Source organism: Balaenoptera ricei, chromosome 19 (assembly GCF_028023285.1).
Source record: "Balaenoptera ricei isolate mBalRic1 chromosome 19, mBalRic1.hap2, whole genome shotgun sequence".
Taxonomy (NCBI): domain Eukaryota; kingdom Metazoa; phylum Chordata; class Mammalia; order Artiodactyla; family Balaenopteridae; genus Balaenoptera; species Balaenoptera ricei.
In genome coordinates this window covers 53,765,158-53,784,505 of record NC_082657.1, presented here as the reverse complement: position 1 = coordinate 53,784,505, position 19,348 = coordinate 53,765,158, and the positions used below count along the sequence as shown (strand labels likewise).

The 19,348-nt window shown below is 44.1% G+C and overlaps 1 protein-coding gene and 1 long non-coding RNA gene across 2 annotated transcripts; both read right to left on the bottom strand.

Annotated features, from left to right (window-relative positions):
- Window positions 1–1,339: 1,339 nt before the first annotated feature.
- On the bottom strand, window positions 1,340–4,949 carry LOC132354318 (uncharacterized). The gene is made up of 3 exons (XR_009499233.1): window positions 4,872–4,949; window positions 2,122–2,223; window positions 1,340–1,567 (listed from the first exon to the last, which is right to left on the bottom strand). It is a non-coding gene; the product is annotated as an uncharacterized LOC132354318 (long non-coding RNA).
- Window positions 4,950–5,642: 693 nt separating this feature from the next.
- On the bottom strand, window positions 5,643–17,198 carry NUDT7 (nudix hydrolase 7). Its single transcript, XM_059904353.1, has 4 exons — window positions 17,083–17,198; window positions 14,438–14,591; window positions 11,718–11,876; window positions 5,643–7,017 (listed from the first exon to the last, which is right to left on the bottom strand). Exons 1-4 carry the CDS (start codon window positions 17,196–17,198, stop codon window positions 6,649–6,651), a joined length of 798 nt encoding a protein of 265 aa, XP_059760336.1. The 3' UTR covers window positions 5,643–6,648.
- Between the last annotated feature and the right edge of the window lie 2,150 nt (window positions 17,199–19,348).

The window sequence follows — 19,348 nt, the reverse complement described above, 5'->3', positions numbered from 1 at the left end:
GGAACTAGATTTGACAGATATTCTGAAGGTAAATTCAATAGAGTTTGGTGAAAGTTTGGATATAGGAGGATCTTAGTTTGGGTTCACCCAGAAATGAACTCTGAGCCAAAGACTCAACACATTGGAATATACAGGGCACATTGGTATGGGGGTGGGGAAAAGAGACAAAGGAGGGAAGGCAGCCACTAACAAAGGAGGTATTAAGCCAGTTACTGTAGTGAGTGACGGGACTAAGGCTTAGTTCATTCTGGGAGGCAGGGAAGAATCATGTCTCAGAATTATCCCACTCAAGGGGTAAAGAAGCTGGGCTATTGATACACCAAATTCCACCCGTCATTGGTTGAAGGCTGATGTGGGAACACTCATTTTCTGGCACTCCTAACCTGCCTGATACGGATTTAGAAAAAGTCTTCAGGAACAGAGATGTACGAATTGGCTGTTAGAAGTGGTCTGGAGCTCATGGCAATGGTAGGGCCCAAGGGATATGGTTGGGGCACAGACTGAGTCTGCTGTAGCGGGTAAGGGTGAGCGTCAAAGGCAACTTAGATTTCTGGGTTGAGCTGCCAAGATAAGAAACATTGGAAAATGTTGCATGCCAGACATTACCAGACCCTGGGAATGCCCCTGCCTTCATGGAATGTATAGTCTAGCAACGGAGCTAGTTTGTGAGAACACCCAAGGTTGCTCTCCAGGGAACAGGCACATAGACTCTGCCTGCTTTGTCCTGATCTCAAGGGAATTACTGAGGGAATAAATCTGATTAACTGAGTTTAGGCTGTGTGTCAATCCAGGGCAGTGAACAGTTGGCTCTTTCTCTGTTACTCCTGAGACAGAGGGGAGAGCTAGCCCTCAAACTGGGGGGTGGTTTCAGAAGCAGCAGGTTTTAGTTTTCTAGGGCTGATATAACAATTGACCATGAACTTGGTGGTTTTAGACAACAGAAGTGCATTCTGTCACAATTCTGGAGGCCAGAAGTCCAAAATCAAGGTACGGTCAGGGCCACATTTCCCCTGAAGGCTTTAGGGAAGGAGGCTTCCTGGTCTCTTCCAGCTTCTGGTGGCTGCCGGTGTTCCTTGGCTTGTGGTAGCATCACTCCAATCTCTTCTCCATCTTCACATGACACTTCTTCCCTGTGTCTCTGTGTCTGTGTGTCTTAAATCTCTCTCTCCTGCCATTTATAAGGACACTAGTCATTGGATTTACGGCCCCCCCTAAATCCAGGATGATCTCATTTCAAGATCCTTAATTACATCTGCAAACACCCTATTTCCAAATAAAGTCACCTTCACAGGTACTGGGGGGTAGGACTTGAATATGTCTTTTGGGGGCCCCTATTCAATTCACTACAGAGGGCTAAGATCAGTATATGTTTACAACAGGTTAGGAGTTCTAGCAGAACTGTCTTCAGTTTATCATCTGGTCTGATGTTAAGCCATATGGATTCATAGTCAGAAAAAAAAAATGTAGGCAACTTCTCCAAATGCTTTATGGGATCCATGGGATGTAGCAGATTTAGAAGAAAAACTCCAGGTTGGTGGAAGGACATGAAATGAGCCCAGAGAAGAATCTGTTTGCAAATTAATAAAGAAACAGAAATTAACTAAGAAGGTAGAAAAAAATCACCAGAAGAAAAACTTCAAGTTTCACGTGGGAAATAAGTGAAAAAGAAAAAGTGGAAACAGAGGTACCATTGACAATCATGATGAAGTAAGGAACAAAAGCTCAAACATATAAAATGAAAAATGAGGGAAGTTATAGTCAAGGAAATATCAAACCAAGGCTACATCTAGAAAATAAAAATTTATGGACTTGAATACGAGACGTTTAAAAAGGATCTTTAAGTTGCTTTGGGAAATATTTCTTCTTCCAGTTGTTTCTAGTGGAATCTCTGACATGACAACTACTACCTACATCAAAGACATTTCCACCAATTATTGTCCAACTAAGCTTTAAACTCCAACATCTCGGGCTTACTCCTCAGCATGCATGTGGGTCAAAATAGTTCCTGAGCATCTATCTTCTGGCATGGTTCACATTCTTTGGAAAATCTAATGGACTTAGCTCAGCTATTTAAGTAGACCACACAAGTCATAGATTACTGGCCGTCAAATTAGTTGCTACCTTTGGGTTGACCATGGATCCTTGGTCCATTCACCAGAGGCCAGGGGAAGTCAGACAGAGGGGGTCTCATGGTTTGTGGATCTGTTCCTTCCAGGGTCATGGCTGGAATAAGCAGAAAGATATACATATATTAAACAGGTACGCAAAGGGGTGAGAGGAAGCAGTGTCCGAGCTATGAAATAGGGGTGGTTGGAGGAGTTGGCATAGAGGACTTGACTCTTAAGTCTGAGTGGTGTGCAACCATGGGAAGGCAGAGGGAGGTGGCTGAGTGATGCTGGGAGGGCAATCAGGAGGCTGAGTGATGCTGGGAGGGCAATCAGGAGGCTGAGTGATGCTGGGAGGGCAATCAGGATTTCTGAATGGAGTCTATACACAGCCCCTAGGAGGGACCCCAATATGCCACATCAAAGACAGCTGGACCAGGGGCTGATTACCACAGCAATTTTATCAAAACTTTGTGCTAGTCTCAGGTAAGAAAGCAACTGGAAACAAGAAAAAGACTTGAATTGTATTTATTCATCTTGTCTAAAGGGTGGAGGAACGTTGCCCCATCTCATTTCTTTAGCCGGAAAGCTGGCACCGTGAAAGGAGTTGTTAAATGAGCAAGGATGCCAGCACTCTCATTTATTTATTGGTATGTTCCATTTTAATTAAAATCATCGTAGCTAATCACTCGTTTCACTGTGTGCAACACCAGCTGAATAAGCTGGAGGACATGACAAAGGCAAAAATAAACTCTGCTCTCTCCCAATTTATTTAGTCTTGCTTTCCCTTTCCCACGTGGTAATTCAAGGGAAACATAAAGTTAACCTTCTATTCTTGCCTCTGTCCCTAGGAAATGAGTCTTATGTTGAGTCAGTGGGTGTAGTAGAAAGAGTATGGGCTTTGAAATTCATACCTGTGCATTTGGATGTTGGCTCTGTGACCGTGGGCAAATATTGAACTTCTCTGATCCTCAAATTTTCCTACCTAAAAATGGGAATTATCATAGTACTCACTGCAGAGAGTTGGTGGAGGGTTAAATGAAATAATCAAAGTGAAGGGCCAGGTATGTAACAGGTGCTTAATAAGAATAGTCCCCATCATCACCACCACCATCCCGTTCACCTGGGTAGCATCTCCGTCTCCATCAAAGCTCAGCTCAACCATCACTTCTTCTGGGATGGCTTCCTTGAGTCCCAAATCTTGTCCCTCCTCTCTGTGACTGTGTGTTTATTCCCATTATGTGACTGTGTTTGAGTTTTCCATTTACTTGGGTGACCAGTTGGTGCACACATCCCATCAATAAGCAATTGTGTTTTTTTAAGATTGAAATGAAAATAGTATTTTTCTAGTATATAGTGTATTTTCAAACGGCTTCCAAGTTAGGAGGACATAAACACTCGTTAACTTGTTTGCCTATAATAACATAACAAACCAAATTATTAGGTGTTTCCTTTGGCCTGGATGCACTGTGAAAAAATTACTGAGATGCCAAGGGTACTCATTGTGAACCAAGAAAATTCAGGAACTTCTGGTATAGGAAAATGATAATATTCAGAACTAGAGAAATAGCAATGCTTATTATTGTTGTTATAATATAATGTCACAGTTATAATAATGCCATAATTACTAGCTAACAGTAATACTGCTACTGTTTCCCAGGCATTATTCTGAGCATTTGGGTGTGCTTTAAGTAAAGGGGTCACATGTACTAACTCTTTTAATCCCATCAATAGCCCTAAAATAAAAAGTTTCTCTATCCCATGTTACAGAAGAGGAAACTAAGGCCTATAGAGAACGAGTAACTTGCTAAAGGTCACCGAATGGACCTTAGATGCTGGAGCTGGGATTCAAATCCAGGCATCCTGACTCTAGACTCAGACTTAACCACCTGCTTACCAAGGCCTCCGGGATGCAAAGAAGGAGACAGAATTTAGATGCCTGGCTGGCAGAATCCACAGACCTTACAAATTTTAGGGACCGGAGACAGTAGCTGTTTGGGCATGTTTGTCCAGCCCCCTCCCATCTTCAGCAATGCTCCCACCCAGAGCCTGCTGACTCAGGGGACTTAGGGAGACACATGCAATTGTGGCCCCAACTCTGACCCCTGCCCTTGAACATGTCTGTAGGTTCCTGGAAACCTGCCAGGTTACCCAAGCGAGGCCAAATGGAGTTTCCTCTGAGGAATGAGGGACTGAAGCACTGTTTCTGTTGTTTTTCTCTGTATCAGTAAACTCAGTAGGATGGTTATTGTCATAACAACGACAGGATGCAGAAGTAAAGGTTCACATCCTCTTGCTTTTGAGGTAGGGGTTGATCCCCATCGCTGTGTTCTTTGAGACTGATTTTTTCAGTGGTTTTGCATATTCCATGAGGTCAGTACTCTGCCAATAACTTCTTTTATTTGAGCCAGACTTCCTAGATGTCTGTCCCTGTAACAGGATATTTAACACCACTGAAAGGGGGGTGGGGGCAACACCTCCATCACTAAGCCCCTTAAAGTGGGTGGCCATGGGTGTCATTCAGAGTGTAGACTTCAGCTGGGCCACTTCCTCTTAGAAACCAGGCAGGTCTGTGGCGTTCGCATAAACCAACAGTTCAGAAAGGTGGCTTTCCACACTGCCAGAGAGGTCAACCATCTACCCGGCAATTACACCGCTGTCAGATTGTAAATACACATTTGCAAATGCCTCCAAAATAGTTCGGAAACAGTTTAGGCCTGTTCATGCAGGGCTAGTTACAGAATATTAATGGGGAAACTCACCCACCATCTGCTTTCATGGTTGGAGCCAGATTTGCGCCATTTCAACATTTATGAGTGTAAAGCAGCAGATCAAATGTTTTCCTCTGCCAGCTCTCGGAAAATCAAAACTCAGCAGCAATGGACAGTTGCATGGCTGATTGATGAGTTTACTGTGGGTACCACATTTTCAGCTACAACACAGTCTTATTAAAAATGGTCTGAAAAAAAAAAAAAAAAGGTCTGGCTTTCTAAAAATCTAATAATACTCAGGAAGATGGGAAAGTGCCATCATACAATTGAGGTTATGTGGCTTTATTCAAGACCCGCCCCCCTCGCCCCTGATCTGGTGCAGGACGGCTGATACCATAATTAAATGAAGAAATCCCTGCTAACTCTAAAGCATGATATATGGTGATGCCCATGTAAGATGTGGTAGATTTCAAGGCATGCGATTCAGAATGTTTGTCTCTTTGGCTTTTGATTTGGGGATTGTGCTTGAAATCAGTGTATTTCTGCTATCATATTAAGACAGATAATGTTATCTCTCCTGATTGTAGGCCTCTCATATTCTTTCATTTCAGTTATTTTGGATGATGACTGCCAAACCCCACCAACACCTAAAGTTGTCCTGTGCATGTCCCAGAACTCATATGTTAAATGCAGATCATCCTGAATTCTAATTGCTGGCAACACCTCAAGTTTGGGTGAATATCCATCCAACCATTTTCAAGTGTTATGGTGTATTATTAGGGCTATAGCTCTGCTGTAACAAAGTGACCCCAAATTACAGTGGCAGAAATGACAGAATTTTATTTTTCTCCCATGTAACAGTCCCAAGTGAATAGTCCAGGATGGTGGGTTGCTTTGCTTCACAGAGTCATTCAGAGATCCAAGCTCTTACCATCTTTTGGCTCTAACTTTCCTGCAGGAATTGTCTTCATCTGTGTAGTCGAGGCTGGGTTGCAAATAAATCATGGAACAGGGAAAGAGAATCCAGGGAATCTGGCTTGTCCCTTAAATTGGAGATGACTGGCAAGAACGATTTTCACTCACATCCCATTGGCTTAAATTAAATTTCAGAGCTACATTTAACTGCACCAGAACTTAGGTAATGCTGTTTCTACCTGGGCAGCTATGGGCTCAGATTCAACTCTATTGCCAAATAAGAAAAGGAGGAGGGATTTTGATGGCTGGTCAGAAGTTTCTGTCACATGTAATGACAGATAGAGGTATTACCTCCTACAAACAAGATAAATGCCACAAGATCATACATTTAACAAATATTTATTAAGTGCCTACTATGTGCCTGATCCTTTTTCTTACATGTGTAAGGAAAGCATTGTTAAATATACTGTGGGTGAAATTATGCAACAGTATAAACACATTTTTCTACTTTAAAAAAAAATTTTTTTTTAATTTTTATTTTTATTTACTTATTTATTTGGTTGCACCAGGTCTTAGTTGTGGCAGGTGGGCTTCTTAGTTGTGGCACGTGAACTCTTAGTTGCGTCATGCATGTGGGATCTAGTTCCCTGACCAGGGATCGAACCTGGGCCCCCTGCATTGGGAGTGTGGAGTCTTATCCACTGCACCACCAGGGAAGTCCCCATTTTTCTACTTTTGAAAGACTTTTGCTTTTTCAGATAATAGAGGGGAACTGGAAAAAAGGCAAGGTTTTTACCTTCATATTGCGGGAAACATATTCGTACCTGTCAAATTCCAACAGCTGGCATTATTGTTGTTCTGTGGATAAGCCCACACAAACACCGCTTAGAGAGTTATCTGGGTGTTGGTCTCATAAATCATAACTTGCTTGTAGCATGTTTATGAAGCTTCAGTAAAGACTCTTCAGAGGATGACATCAGATCGTTGAGATTAAATTCAACCTCAAAGGAGGGTTTTTTTCCCAAAATAATTAAGGCAACAAACAAGGCACATTTTGCAGTCATTCCACGGATATGATAAGTCACACCGTCTTCAGGGTTCGTGTACTCAAAGCAGTGGATAATAATATGATGACCAGAGCGTGTCAGGTGACTCTGCTGGTAGACGCTGGGATGCAGGAAATATTCCAGAGGCACCAGGAACACATTCTTAACTTCATCGGGGTTAGGCTTGGCCTGGAAGTTGGAGTCTATAAATCCTACAACAGGGGTTATCAATGTATCTCTCTGAAAGCAAAACACAAAAGATACAAACTGAGAAGTGAAGACATACCGTTTCAAAAAAAGCATGGTTAAAAGCATGCCACTTCTACATAAACTAAGCTCACAGGCCAAAGCAGTCAGTTACATAAAACTTGCTCCATAAGTAAACGTCATGTCCCCCTAAATGGGAGTGGTCTCTGCCCTACCTGAGGCAGCATCTCAGATGAGTCTGAAAATGATATTTTTGGGGAACATAAATTAGTACAATCTTTTGGAACAGAGATTTAGTAATATTATAAAAATGTGCTCCCTTTGGCCCTGAAATTGCATTTGTGTGAGTACATCTGTATGATAAATTCCTACCAGTGAGAAAAGATAAACGTACAAGACTGAAGCATTATTTGCAATAGTCCCAAACTAAAGTTATCACTGCTCAATGGATGGATATTTAGGGTAGATCAATTACGACTATATCCATATAATGGGGTACTATGCAGCCCTTAAAAAAGAATGTGATAGACACCTTTCCTTATCAGTATAGACAAGTATGTGCCATCTTATCAATAGAAAAGTGACATCATATTAATTGTGGCATATTCCCATTTATGGAAAATTTTATATATATGTGTGTGTGTGTGTGTATATATATATATATATATATATATATATATATATATATATATACTATTTTACATAACATATATGTTCATAAGTGGGGGGGGGATTTCTATTTACAACCACTACTGTGCTGAAATGAATGTAGGGTGCTGTTAACTGAAAGATTCTACTGAAAATCTTGAGGGGGAGGCCTGGAGTTTAGTGTAGGAGCTGATAAGGGCTGCATGACCTTGAATTAGAAAGTGAGAAGAATCAGGAATTCCTGGGAGAACTCCTAAGAGGAAGTGGGTGGGAAAATCCAGGGATACATTGTGAGGCTGGGGTTCTATAGGAGGATAAACAGGCCTGTGGAAAATTCTGAGGAAGGACAGCTAAAGCATGTTTAAGAACAGTGATGACTGGGACTTCCCTGGCGGTCCAGTGGTTAAGACTCCACGCTCTCAATGCAGGGGGCACGGGTTCGATCCCTGGTCGGGGAATTAAGATCCCACATGCCGCATGGCACAGCCAAAAAAAAAAGAACAGTGATGACTCAGACCATTAACTAAATTCACGATGAAAGTCAACATTTGGACCAGGAGCGGAGGATGGGAGCACAGACTTTAGACATCCTTAGGGTGGGAAATCTGGGGTCATGAGTTGCCAGAGGGCAGAGGCTTTGTTCCAGCAGCAGCCCTCGCTGTGCCTGGCCTTGTGTGAAGGCTCAGCCTCTTCTGTCCCAGGGTTCCCCAAAGGCGGCCTCTGCAATGAAGACTCAGATGCAAGTGATTTCTTAAGGAAGTGCTCCCAGGAGAAAGTGGTGAGGAAGGGAGCGGGGAAGAAAGACGGGTGGGGGGAAGCCAGGCGAGGATGCTGCGGGGACCTGTGGGGTGTAAAGTACACCTTCGAGCCTGTCCCACGAGATGAGGGGGCTGGGCTTTCATGCCGCTCAGTCATTGGCTGAGGACTGCCCGGCCGGAAGTAAGTCAAGGCAGTGCTGGCTCTCTGTGCATCAGGGGAGGCGGTTCCAGTGGTCCAAGGGCACGGGTCTTGGAAGAAAGCTGCTGGTGCGTGTATCAGAAACACGGCCTAAAAGTACTAAGAAGGCATCTGGACAGAGCCTGGAGTATCGCTCAGCACGCCTCCGTGGCTGCTATTTCCATTCAAAGACCATAACCTTCTCTAGAATCCAACACCCTCCCCCTGATTCTTCACAACAACCTGCCCACGAGGAAGCTTGAACAATGGCAACTGGACAAGAAAAAACTTGCCCAAGGTCACATCCAGCTAACACTTGGCAGAAACCAGGATTCGACCACGGGCCTCCTGCCCACACACTCAAATTCTATCAAACACGTGTCACCATATCTCCGAGATGGCACACAGCAGGTGGCTTAAATACGACGGTGGAGAGTTCCCAGCTGCAGCTCAGATGTCATCCCCACCCGAGGACTGCGGGCCACGCTTGTTAGGCAGGTGCGTGGACACTGAATTGGCATGGCAGTGCCGGCCCTTAAACTGGCGTGTCAGAGTCTGAGGAGATTGGCGGGGAAAAAAAAATCAGAGCCTCAGAAGGAGATCATGGTTTAAGACTGAACATTTCAGATGCAGAGTCAGGCACGTTCCACATGGTTCAAGCTTAGAAGAGTAAGAGAGACTGTGGGAATCTGTGGATGAAGCAGCATCTCTGGACATCCGGTCTCTAAAAACACAGGTGTCTGAATTGGCAGGGAAAAAAAGGTGTGCATGGCAGACATCCTAGGACCCATAAAGCTCTGCATTTGGCCATTGGCTGAGTTGAAATGCCATGGAGACAGGCTTCTGCTGTGGGCATAGGGTGAGGCGGGCTTTAGGGCCCCTGGAAGAAGCTGCAGGCTATCAGAAACATCCCTGGATGTCAGGATACACCACTGAAATGTTACAGGAATTGGGCCTTTGGGAAGCAAAGAAAAGGATCGAGACTGGCAGGGATGGGCCACGTACAGAGAAAAAGGAGAACTGTCCCCCGAGGCCTTTGCAGAGAGAAGCTCATACGTGTATGACAAAAGGACAAGCAGGTTGGGGGCCGGAAGGCGTGGGAGGGCTAACGCCGGGTGTGGGTAAAAGCCAATGACACCCCAAAGCATCTCCGGGCATTGCCCTGTGTTCCCTGGGGGACAAAATTACCCCCAGTTAAGAACCATTGGATTAGATTAGGCTTCTAAGCATTAAATAAATGGCATTTTGGTAGCACATTTAAAAGATCTGCAAGGTCCAAAAAACAAAATGACCCTCACTAGCACTTCTAAACACAGTACACCTTTCTTGAAAGCCTTTGTTCATTCTAATTTCTCGTTGATGTGATTAGCGTCATATCAAGAGCAGGTCATCTTAGAAACCTCCTGCTCCGGGAGCATCTGGTCCACAGAAATCTCCTGAAGACCCATAAACTCCTGTGAAGACTGTTGTATCCTATCCCCTCAAGGGCAGAACTCAGTAGCTCCTGGGGACCTTGGAAATGGAGTTACTCTTACCTTGGGAACTTAAAACTATTATGCGTTTTGTCAAGAGTTCTAAAATCAATCCCTAAGACGTGCTGGGGGATTTGCAGACATCCTCTGAAAAGGGCTCCCAATAGGAAACATAGTTGAAGAGGAAGTAATTGACATGTATCTTGTCCTAATCCCATGTTCCTTTTCTCTGTCTCATTTCTTTTTCATCGAGGATGCATTTATTGCCATTAGCTTCTTCCAAACTAAATCTCCCTTGAGTGGTGACCTTTCTATTTTTAAAATGGACCCAACTAAGACATATCTCAGCACCACCGACCTTCACAAAGGGCGATCTGGTTTTCTAATTTTTAGGTATCAGTGGGATTCTTCCTTTGACATAAAAATTCACCTGGAAGCCCGATACTGTTTAAAACATAAAAAAATTTACACCTACCTCTGATATGTGATGAGTGCAATTCACCTCTGAGATATTCTTCCCTCAAGCCCATAACCCTAGCTTAACCAGGAGAAAAATATCAGATAAACCCCAATTGAGGAGCATTCTAGAACATACCTGACCAGTACACCTCAAAAGTGTCAAGGTCATGAAAATAATGGAAGGCTAAGAAACTGTCACAGATCAGAGAATAAGGAGACATGACAACCAAGCACAACATGGTGTCCTGGATGAGATCCGGGACAGAAAGGAGGACATTAGTAGAAAAACTAGTAAAAGACAAAAGTGGAGTTTAGGTAATGGTAATGTACTAACATTGGTTTCTTAGTTGTCACCAATGTACCACAGTGATGTCCGATGTCAATAATGGGGGGACCTGTGTACGGGTATGCGAGAACTCTCTGTGATATCTTTGTGACTTTTCCGTAAATCTGTAACTATTCTAAAATTAAAAGTTTATATGAATAATGTTATACCGATAAAACAATGCTGTTATACAACTTCCAATTTACTCCTTCTAAAGTCAATTAGTACAACAATGAAATTGTTGTGTTCAGTTCATATGAAATAAGGTCTGGCTATCTCAGCCCCAGGATTCATTTTGTTGTTATGTTTGTTTGTTTGTTTGGTATGTACTATCAAGGAAATCCTGCTTCACACAGAAATGCAGTTACAAGTAGTAACTGTTTTTAAACAGCTTCCCTAGTGATCTCAGGATACTGCTCAATTAATGTGACATGGAGAAACTTGGTTCCACGGTATGTGCAAAAATGAGTATCCTTTGGGCAAAAGTGATACCCTGGTGGCCTCCGAGAGGCTGAAATTTGGTATGCTCAAGTGTGTATTATTGTTTCAAGAGAATTCTCAAAATAACTGCATACTGGAGAAAAATAAATGTGAACTGAATGTTAATGAAACAATTCTGAGGCATCTGCAGGGTTCCACAGCACCTGGTTTGAAAACCACTGACGGAGTTCAGCACTTTCATTTCTGGATGGGGAAGAAGGGGCCCATACAGGAAGGGGGGCTTGCCCAAGGCCTCTTAGCTCACAAGGGGCAAAGTCCACACATGAACCAGTCTCTTGACTCGGTATACCACCCTTGAGGGTCATGTTTGGCCAAACATGGAATCCTGAAGATAGTGTATCCACTGTGAGTGCATGAGAGTCTAAGAAACCCAGTTCCATCCCAAGCCTTACATCAAACAGCACTGGCACCAGGCGGCAGATGACCTCCACTTGATGAGGATGCAGCCCCACTTCCTCCTGCGCTTCCCGGAGAGCCGTGGCCACGTCATCCGCATCTGTAGGTTCGTACTTGCCTCCAGGAAAGCAGACCTCTCCGGGTGACCTTCTCAGCTGGATATGGAAAGAAAAGAGCTGCAATGTGTGATTCCAAGTTTGGTGCTGTTCACTCATTCAACAAGTATGCGCTGAATTTCTATCTTGTGCCAGAGACCATTCCCACACTCGTGGTAATAAGTGGGAATAAGACCAAAAAGAAAAGTTTTTTTTTTTTTCTTGAATCCTTTTAAAAAATGAACTTGGAGAACTACCCTCACTTCTGATTTTTCTCTCCTTGCCCTCCAAAGATACCATACACACACAAACAAATTTACATGGATGAGGAAAAAAAGTGGAACAAAAGGAGAATGAAACAGCAATGTCATCAATAATCTTTACTGAGTGCTTACCAGGTTCTGGGCATGCTGCTTCACGTGGATTTCTTTTCACTGAGCCCTCAGAACAGTTCTATAAGTGACTATTTTTTAAAGTGTTTGTTTAATTGAGGTGAAATTCACATAATATAAAATTAACCCTTAAGAAAAAACTTTTTAATACGTTTTTTCATTGAAGTATAGTTGATTTACAATGTTGTGTTAGTTTCTGGTATACAGCAAAGTGATTCAGATATATATATAGATACATATATTCTGAGATACAGATATATATTCTGATGTCTATATCTATATATATCAGATATCTATATATATCAGATATATATCTCTATCATCTATCATCTATCTGCCTATCTACCTATCTGTCTTTCTATCATCTATCTATATCTATCGTCTATCTATCATCTATCTATCTGTCTATCTATCATCTATCTGCCTATCTATCATCTATCTATCTGTCCTTCTATCATCTATCTATCTATCTAACATCTGTCTATCATCTATCTATCTGTCTATCATCTATCTGTCTATCATCTATCTATCTGTCTATCATCTATCTATCATCTATCTATCATCTATCATCTATCTATCATCTATCTATCTATAATCTATTATCTATCTATCTATCATCTATCTGTCTGCCTGTCTATCATCTATCTATCTATCATCTATCTGTCTATCTATCATCTATCTATCAGTCTGCCTGTCTGTCTATCTATCATCTATCTATCACCTATCATCTGTCTGTCTCCTGGGGCCCTGCTTATATGACTCCAGGGAGGGACACAGCTCCAGTAATGCCTCAGGGAATTTCTTATTCCCACAGCCAAATAGGGCCTAAAGTCAGATGTAATTAGATTGAAATACTTCTTTGAAAAAAAATGGACCTTTGCACATCAGAATTTATGGTCTAAGATGATTCTTACATAACAATCAACAGGCAAAGCAACTCCAGGTGAAACCGAGACCCATTTTGGGGTTCTCTAGATTTTCTACATTATTGTCTGTCTGTCTGATAATATTAAAAATATATTTAAGTGCTTCTCTGGTGATTTTAGCAGAGCTGGGAACAGACCCTGGTCCCTGCTTCCCACTGAGTACCTCCCCTTGGAACTTGGATTTTCATCATCTCATGTGTTTATGTCATTGTTGCCAGACCCAGACCACAGAGAATCCACACATGTCTAATCCCAAACCCAAAAAACTTCAGCTGATTCCTCAGCTTCCCCCTGACCCCACCCAAGGGATACTTCTTATTCTGCTTACAAAGCCTATTTTCTCATTATTGTGGCCTGTTTTCTTTTTTGTACTAGGATAACTTTGAAATGACTGCTTCCCCAACTTTTCCTCAGAAGTACCCCCAATAGCAAGGGAGAGTGACAGTACCCAGGGGAACGCCATTCCCAAGCCCAACATTTCTTTAAAGTGGAACGATTTATCGTAAAAACTCAGGCCACATGTGCTAATGACACTAATGGTGACAGCTGAGACTTACTGAATCCTTGCCAAGTGCCAGCACTGTTTTAGGTGCTTTACATTTGTTACCCTGTAAAGCCCTCACAGCAGCCCTATGATGCAGGTACTAATAGCTTGTCCTCATTTTGCAAGTGAAGACATTACAGCACAGAGAGAGTAAGTAATTAGGACAAAGTCACACAGCTTCAACAAGACTCTGCATTCGAACATAGGCAGCCAGCTTAGGGCCCAGGCTGTCAACTTCAGTGCTCTAGAATTTTCACATTATACCTGGGGTGGGAGTAGTCTAAAACAGTGGCTCTCAGTGGGGGCAATTTTGTCCCCTCCCCATCCCTGCTGAAACAGTAGGCAATGTCTGGAGACATTTGTAGTTGTCACAAAAGTGTGTGTGTGTGTGTGTGTCTGTGTGTGTGTGTGTGTGTTACTGGCATGTAGTGGGTAGAGGCCAGGGATGTTGTTAAACATCCTATAATGCACAGGGCAACTCCACCAACAAAGAATTATCCAGCCCAAATGCCAATGGCTGGATAAGCAACCCTGGCCTAAAAGTATTTTAAATTACTTGCTAGCTAAATTACTTATTTTACTTTCCAAAACTTCTCCAAAACAGCCCTGTTATCCTGTGGCTTCATGTACTTCTCGAACATCACAATTTTGAGAGTACAGTTGAGAATCTAGAACCTCAAAATATGTGCCAGTGACAGCATTTCATGGGGTTTTCACATGTCCTGAGACTTTAATGGAAGGAGTCTTTTTGTCACCTACCTTCTCTGACCGGAGGGTGAACAACAGGTAGAGTTTTCCTTCTTTAACCAACAACGGTAAAAGGATGGAACATTTGTTAGACAACAAGTGAGAATATTTGGTCCCAACGTCATGTTTTCTTAAGCGGGCCTTAGCGTCATCTACCAAACTGTTTCTAAAATGGAAACAAACCAAACAGTTGAGTAATCAGAGTTATGTCATACAGAGTGAAGTAAGTCATAAAAAAAAAATCGTATATTAACGCATATATGTGGAATCAAGAAAAATGGTACAGATGAATCTATTTGCAGGGCAGGAACAGAGAGGCAGACATAGAAAATGGATGTGTGGACACAGCACGGGAAGGGGGGTGTGGGACAAACTGGGAGATTAGGACTGACATATATACACCACCATGTGTAAAAGTGATAGCTAGTGGGAACCTGCTGTGTAGCACAGGGAGCTCAGCTCGGTGCTCTGTGATGACCTAGAGGGGTGGGATGGGGGGTGGTGGGAGGCTCAAGAGGGAGGGGATGTGGTGATGTACGTATACATATAGCTGATTCACTTCATTTTACAGCAGAAACTAACACAACATTGTAAAGCAACTATAGTCCTAAAAAAAAAAAAAAGTTCCTAATCTCGACAGTGTTTCTGCTTCGTTGTGTGTCCTGGCATTTACCATTTTTGAGTCTCAGTGTACTTTTTAATAATATGGCAGCAGTAATAATACCCAAATCACGTGACTGTTGGCAAGCTAAAATGAGGCAAAAAACTACTAAGAACACAGTTCCATACCTGAGTTCACTTTAAAAGCTAAATGAATTTTAAATGATGGTAAATGTTCTTTCAACAGTGCAATAGCTCAATGTTGAAATCCATAATAATATTCAGGAAGACAGGTTTGCAGAGCAAGTCACTGTAAGGTTAGACCATCGTAAGGTTAAGGACTTTCTCTTAACCTGGCCCTTATGTCACATTATCAAACCCTTGTCTTCAAATGCCTTGTAACAGTGGTTCCCAAACTTAAGCAGCAACAGAATCACCCAGAGGTCTTGTTACAACATAGATTGCTGGGTCCACCTGTGACTTAGTAAAAGCCAAGTATTTAGATTTATAACCACAAATGATGCCCTGAATCCGTAACTATGGGTTTGTTTTGGTCTTTTTGACAGGTGTATTTTATTGCTGGTTTGTGAAGTGGGTTAAATAGTGTCCCCTCCCCAAAAAAACCATTATTTGAAAACAGGATGGTATTTGGAAACAGGATCTTTGCAGATGCAATTAGTGAAGGATTTCGAGACGAAATCATCCTGGATTAGGGTGGGCCCTAAATCCAATAACTGGTGTCCTTATAAGAAGAGGAGACGACACAGAGAGACACATATATGGGGAAGAAGGTCATCTGAAGATGAGGCAGAAATTGCAGTGATGCTGCCACAAGCCAAGGAATGCCTGAGGCCACCAGAAGCTGAAACGGGCAGGGAGGGTCCTTCCCTGGAGCCTTCAGAGGGAGCATGGCCTTGCTGACTCCTTGGTTTTGAGCTTCCAGCCTCAGAACTGTGGAAGAATACATTTCTGTTGTTTTAAGCCATCCAGTTTGGGATACTTTGTTATGGCAGCCCTAGAAACTAACAGTTTGATTTTAACTTTTCTGTGGTTAAGGCAGTTTTGCATAAGGGGCAAAATCGGGTATTTAAGTGAGGCAGAACTGGTTTCAAAGTGTTAGGAACGACCTCTCTAAGCCCCCCTTTCCTCATCTGTGACATGCTGAAGATATTTGTGATGATTAAATGACATGGTTCTGTGGCTGACACTCAGGGCACAAGGAATGGTAACATGTCATCATAAATGTCTCAGTCCTCAGGCAGTTGTTGCCAGAGATGTGTGCTATTTTTTGCTTCCTTCTCCGAGGCAGGATGCTCAGTAATGTGGTTGTGTAACAGCAGTGGATGTCAAAAGCGACCAAATGGCCTGAAAAGAGAAACGGAATGCTGGCACTGGAGGGGACTCCAGAGCGCATCCCGTGCACACAGGCCCGCGTCCAGAAAAGGAAACTGTCCCTACCGGGAATGCGAGGGACTACTTAAAAGTGTGGCTTTTAAGAGGCACCCAGAACTGACCAGAGAGACCAGCAGAAGCAAAAGTCTGCAGAAACGTCCCCATTAGGAGGCTGGTCCTTGGGGTAATCGCCATAAAAACACCAACAGGAGCAGCCACACCATTCTGGGCATGGGCTCATCTCACCTTCTTCCCATGCTTTTCTCATTAAGGTGGAAACACAATCACGGCCTGGCTCAGAGAGGTTACGTAACTGAGACCCAAGATCCCGACCTTGAACCCAGAGCTGCCTGGCGCGGCCTCGCAGTCCCTGAGTCGGACTCCGGAGACCGGGTGAGCGGAAGAGGGAAGCCCTCGAGGAAGGGGTGTGCACCCACGACGGCCACAAACGGCTCTTTGGCGGGAGAAGCTGCGAAGGCCCAGGGACCCTGCGAGCGGCCAAGAGAGGTGAGCGCCCAGAGAGCGGGCTCGGAGGGTGGGCAAGCGGGCTCAGAAAAAAGTAGCCAAAAGGCGCCGGTCATACGTGGCCAGCGATCTGTTCGGCCTCGCCGCGATCAAGGCCGGGCCAGGCAGGGCTCGGGGTGCCAGGGCCGGGGAGGCTTTACCTGACTGGCTCTTGGGGAGGACAGGCTCGCCACATTGTCCCCGGGAAAGTTTGCTTCCGGTAACTCCTCCCGGGGCGGGCCGGGGGGGGGGGGCGGGAAATCGCCCGGACTGGCATGCGCAGAGCAGCTCTGGGCCTGGGGCGGGGAGAGAGGCGGGGTCTGGGGACGGATATGGGGCGGGGCCTGGGGGACGGAGGCGGGGATAGGGCGGGGTCTAGGGTCGGAAGCAGGACTGAGCCGAGAGCCGTAGGCGGAGGATCGGGGCGGGGCGAGACGTGAGGGCGGGGCTAGTGGGACAAAAGCCGCGCCCCCCCGGTCGCGCAAAGTAGCTTTCAGCTCTCGCTCAAACGCCGGAGGTAAATGAGGCACTCTGAAATTGACAACTGTGAAAAAAGAAAAAAGTGAAAATGCAGTGCTGGTGAGTTGAGAGGATTCTTACACTCGCACTCACTGTTGCTAGGAGGTCAAGTTGGTTCAACTTTTCTGAACAGCAGTCAACACATGACTACCCAGCACGTACTTTGTGCTGGATGCAGCTCCCACAGTGAGCGAAAAGACACCCAGAGCTTACAGTCAAATGGGAGAGAGAGACACGGATCAAAAAGTTACATAGATAAAGCAGAAGTCCTTAGTCCTTGGAGAGCATGTGAGGGAGAGACAGATCAGAGAAGGCTAACCAGAGAGATTGACAGCGGAGCTGACGTCGAAAGCAGCTCTTCTCCAAGTGTGGTCCTGGGACCAGCCACGACCGTTCACGTCAGCACCACCTGTGTGCTGTTAAAAATAGGTAGATTCTTGGGTCCCACCCCGGGGCTGCTGGATCAGAAACTGAGGGTAGAACACAGTGATCTGTACTGGAAGGGGATTCTGATGCGCCGAGAGGGTTAGGGTTCCAGGAAGAAGCACAAGTTTGTGCAAAGACCCCAGAAGTAGCTGGAGAAGACCAGTGAGAGGGAGCCTGGTTTGAGCTGACACTTAAGAGGTCACTTCAGAGGCTGAAGGCTAGGCTGACTTCTCCATCCTGCACAGGAGGTGCAATGCCCGAGATCCTCAATAATTTCAAAACCCCATGAAAATGCTTTAATTTTAATTTCTTCTAAACGAAGAAAATGAATACAATAATATGCAAAATGTAATAATGAATACAGCCTGGCTTATATTCATCTTTATACCAATGCAGTCCTAAAATAGAATTCATTTTATTATTTTATGGAGGAAGGGGGGTCCATAAACTCAAAATTACCTAGGGCCCATGAAAATCACAATGTGGCCCTGGGTCATGGGACAGTTGGGCCACAGTTCCCAAGGCCTTTAAAACCACTGAACTCAGCTGTTCACCCGGCCGGTCTGCCATGGCTGGGAGAGCCCAAACCAAAAGCTTGATGACATCCTAATAATAGTGATGATAGTACTTCACTCTTAATCCTCTGAGCAACCCCACGAAGTAGGGTTATTTCCATAGAGGTATTACCATCCTCACTTTCCAGATTAAGAAATTTTAAAATGTCTTGCTTAAGGTCGCACAGCTAGGGTGCAAGATTAGATCATTCTGACCTCTAAGTTCATTTATTTTGACACAACCTCTCAGAAGCAACTGGCCTGTGAATTTTGTGCATGTGATTAGGAATGAGAAGGAGATGAATGAACCCCTCATCCAATATCCGTTGCAGAGCTACTCTGTGCTAGGCATGTCTAAGTTGCAGCCCCTTGAGCTCCTCTTAGTCTGTTGGGGATGATCATGAACATGACTCTCAGCTCTAGTAATGCACAGTGTGCCGTCATCTCTGTATGAGAAGGGAGGGGAGACTGTTTAGAAGATTGAGTTGGGGGGCTGAAAATTATTGTCTGAGCATTTTATTTTTTTAATTTTCTCTTCTTTCACACATCTTTTGATTGAATCCTCCTTTTGAAGATGAGGAAACCTTGCCCATAGTCACACAGCAGGTAGCTGGCACTCAGGTAGATTTTGAGGGATAGGTGGGATTTCAAGAGGCCAAAGTGGAGGCAATGGCCTTCTGGGCAGAGGGAACAGCAGACTCCAAGCTTGAGTAAAGGGTCTTATTCAGAGGGTCAGGTAGTACAGCATGGCTGGAACAAAAAGGGCATTTTGTAGAGTAGAGCCCTGGGAATAGAGGAAAAGGCTTTGGAAGCCACAGTAGATGGAGGTTGACCTTCTTTCTAAAGGAATAGGAACAACAGGTCTGGGTTTTCAGGAAGATCTCTGTGGAATCAGGGTGGGAGATGGATTGGAAGTGAGGAGAGATTG

What these genes read in the sequence shown, in the direction of transcription:
- NUDT7 (XM_059904353.1), bottom strand. Translation starts at nt 17,198, where the DNA reads ATGCCAGTCCGGGCGATTTCCCGCCCCCCCCCCCCGGCCCGCCCCGGG. An exon ending in CCTCCCCAAGAGCCAGTCAG is followed by an intron (nt 14,592 to 17,082) that starts GTAAAGCCTCCC and finishes TTTCCATTTTAG; the next exon opens with AAACAGTTTGGTAGATGACG. An exon ending in TGGTGCCAGTGCTGTTTGAT is followed by an intron (nt 7,018 to 11,717) that starts GTAAGGCTTGGG and finishes TTTTGCTTTCAG; the next exon opens with AGAGATACATTGATAACCCC.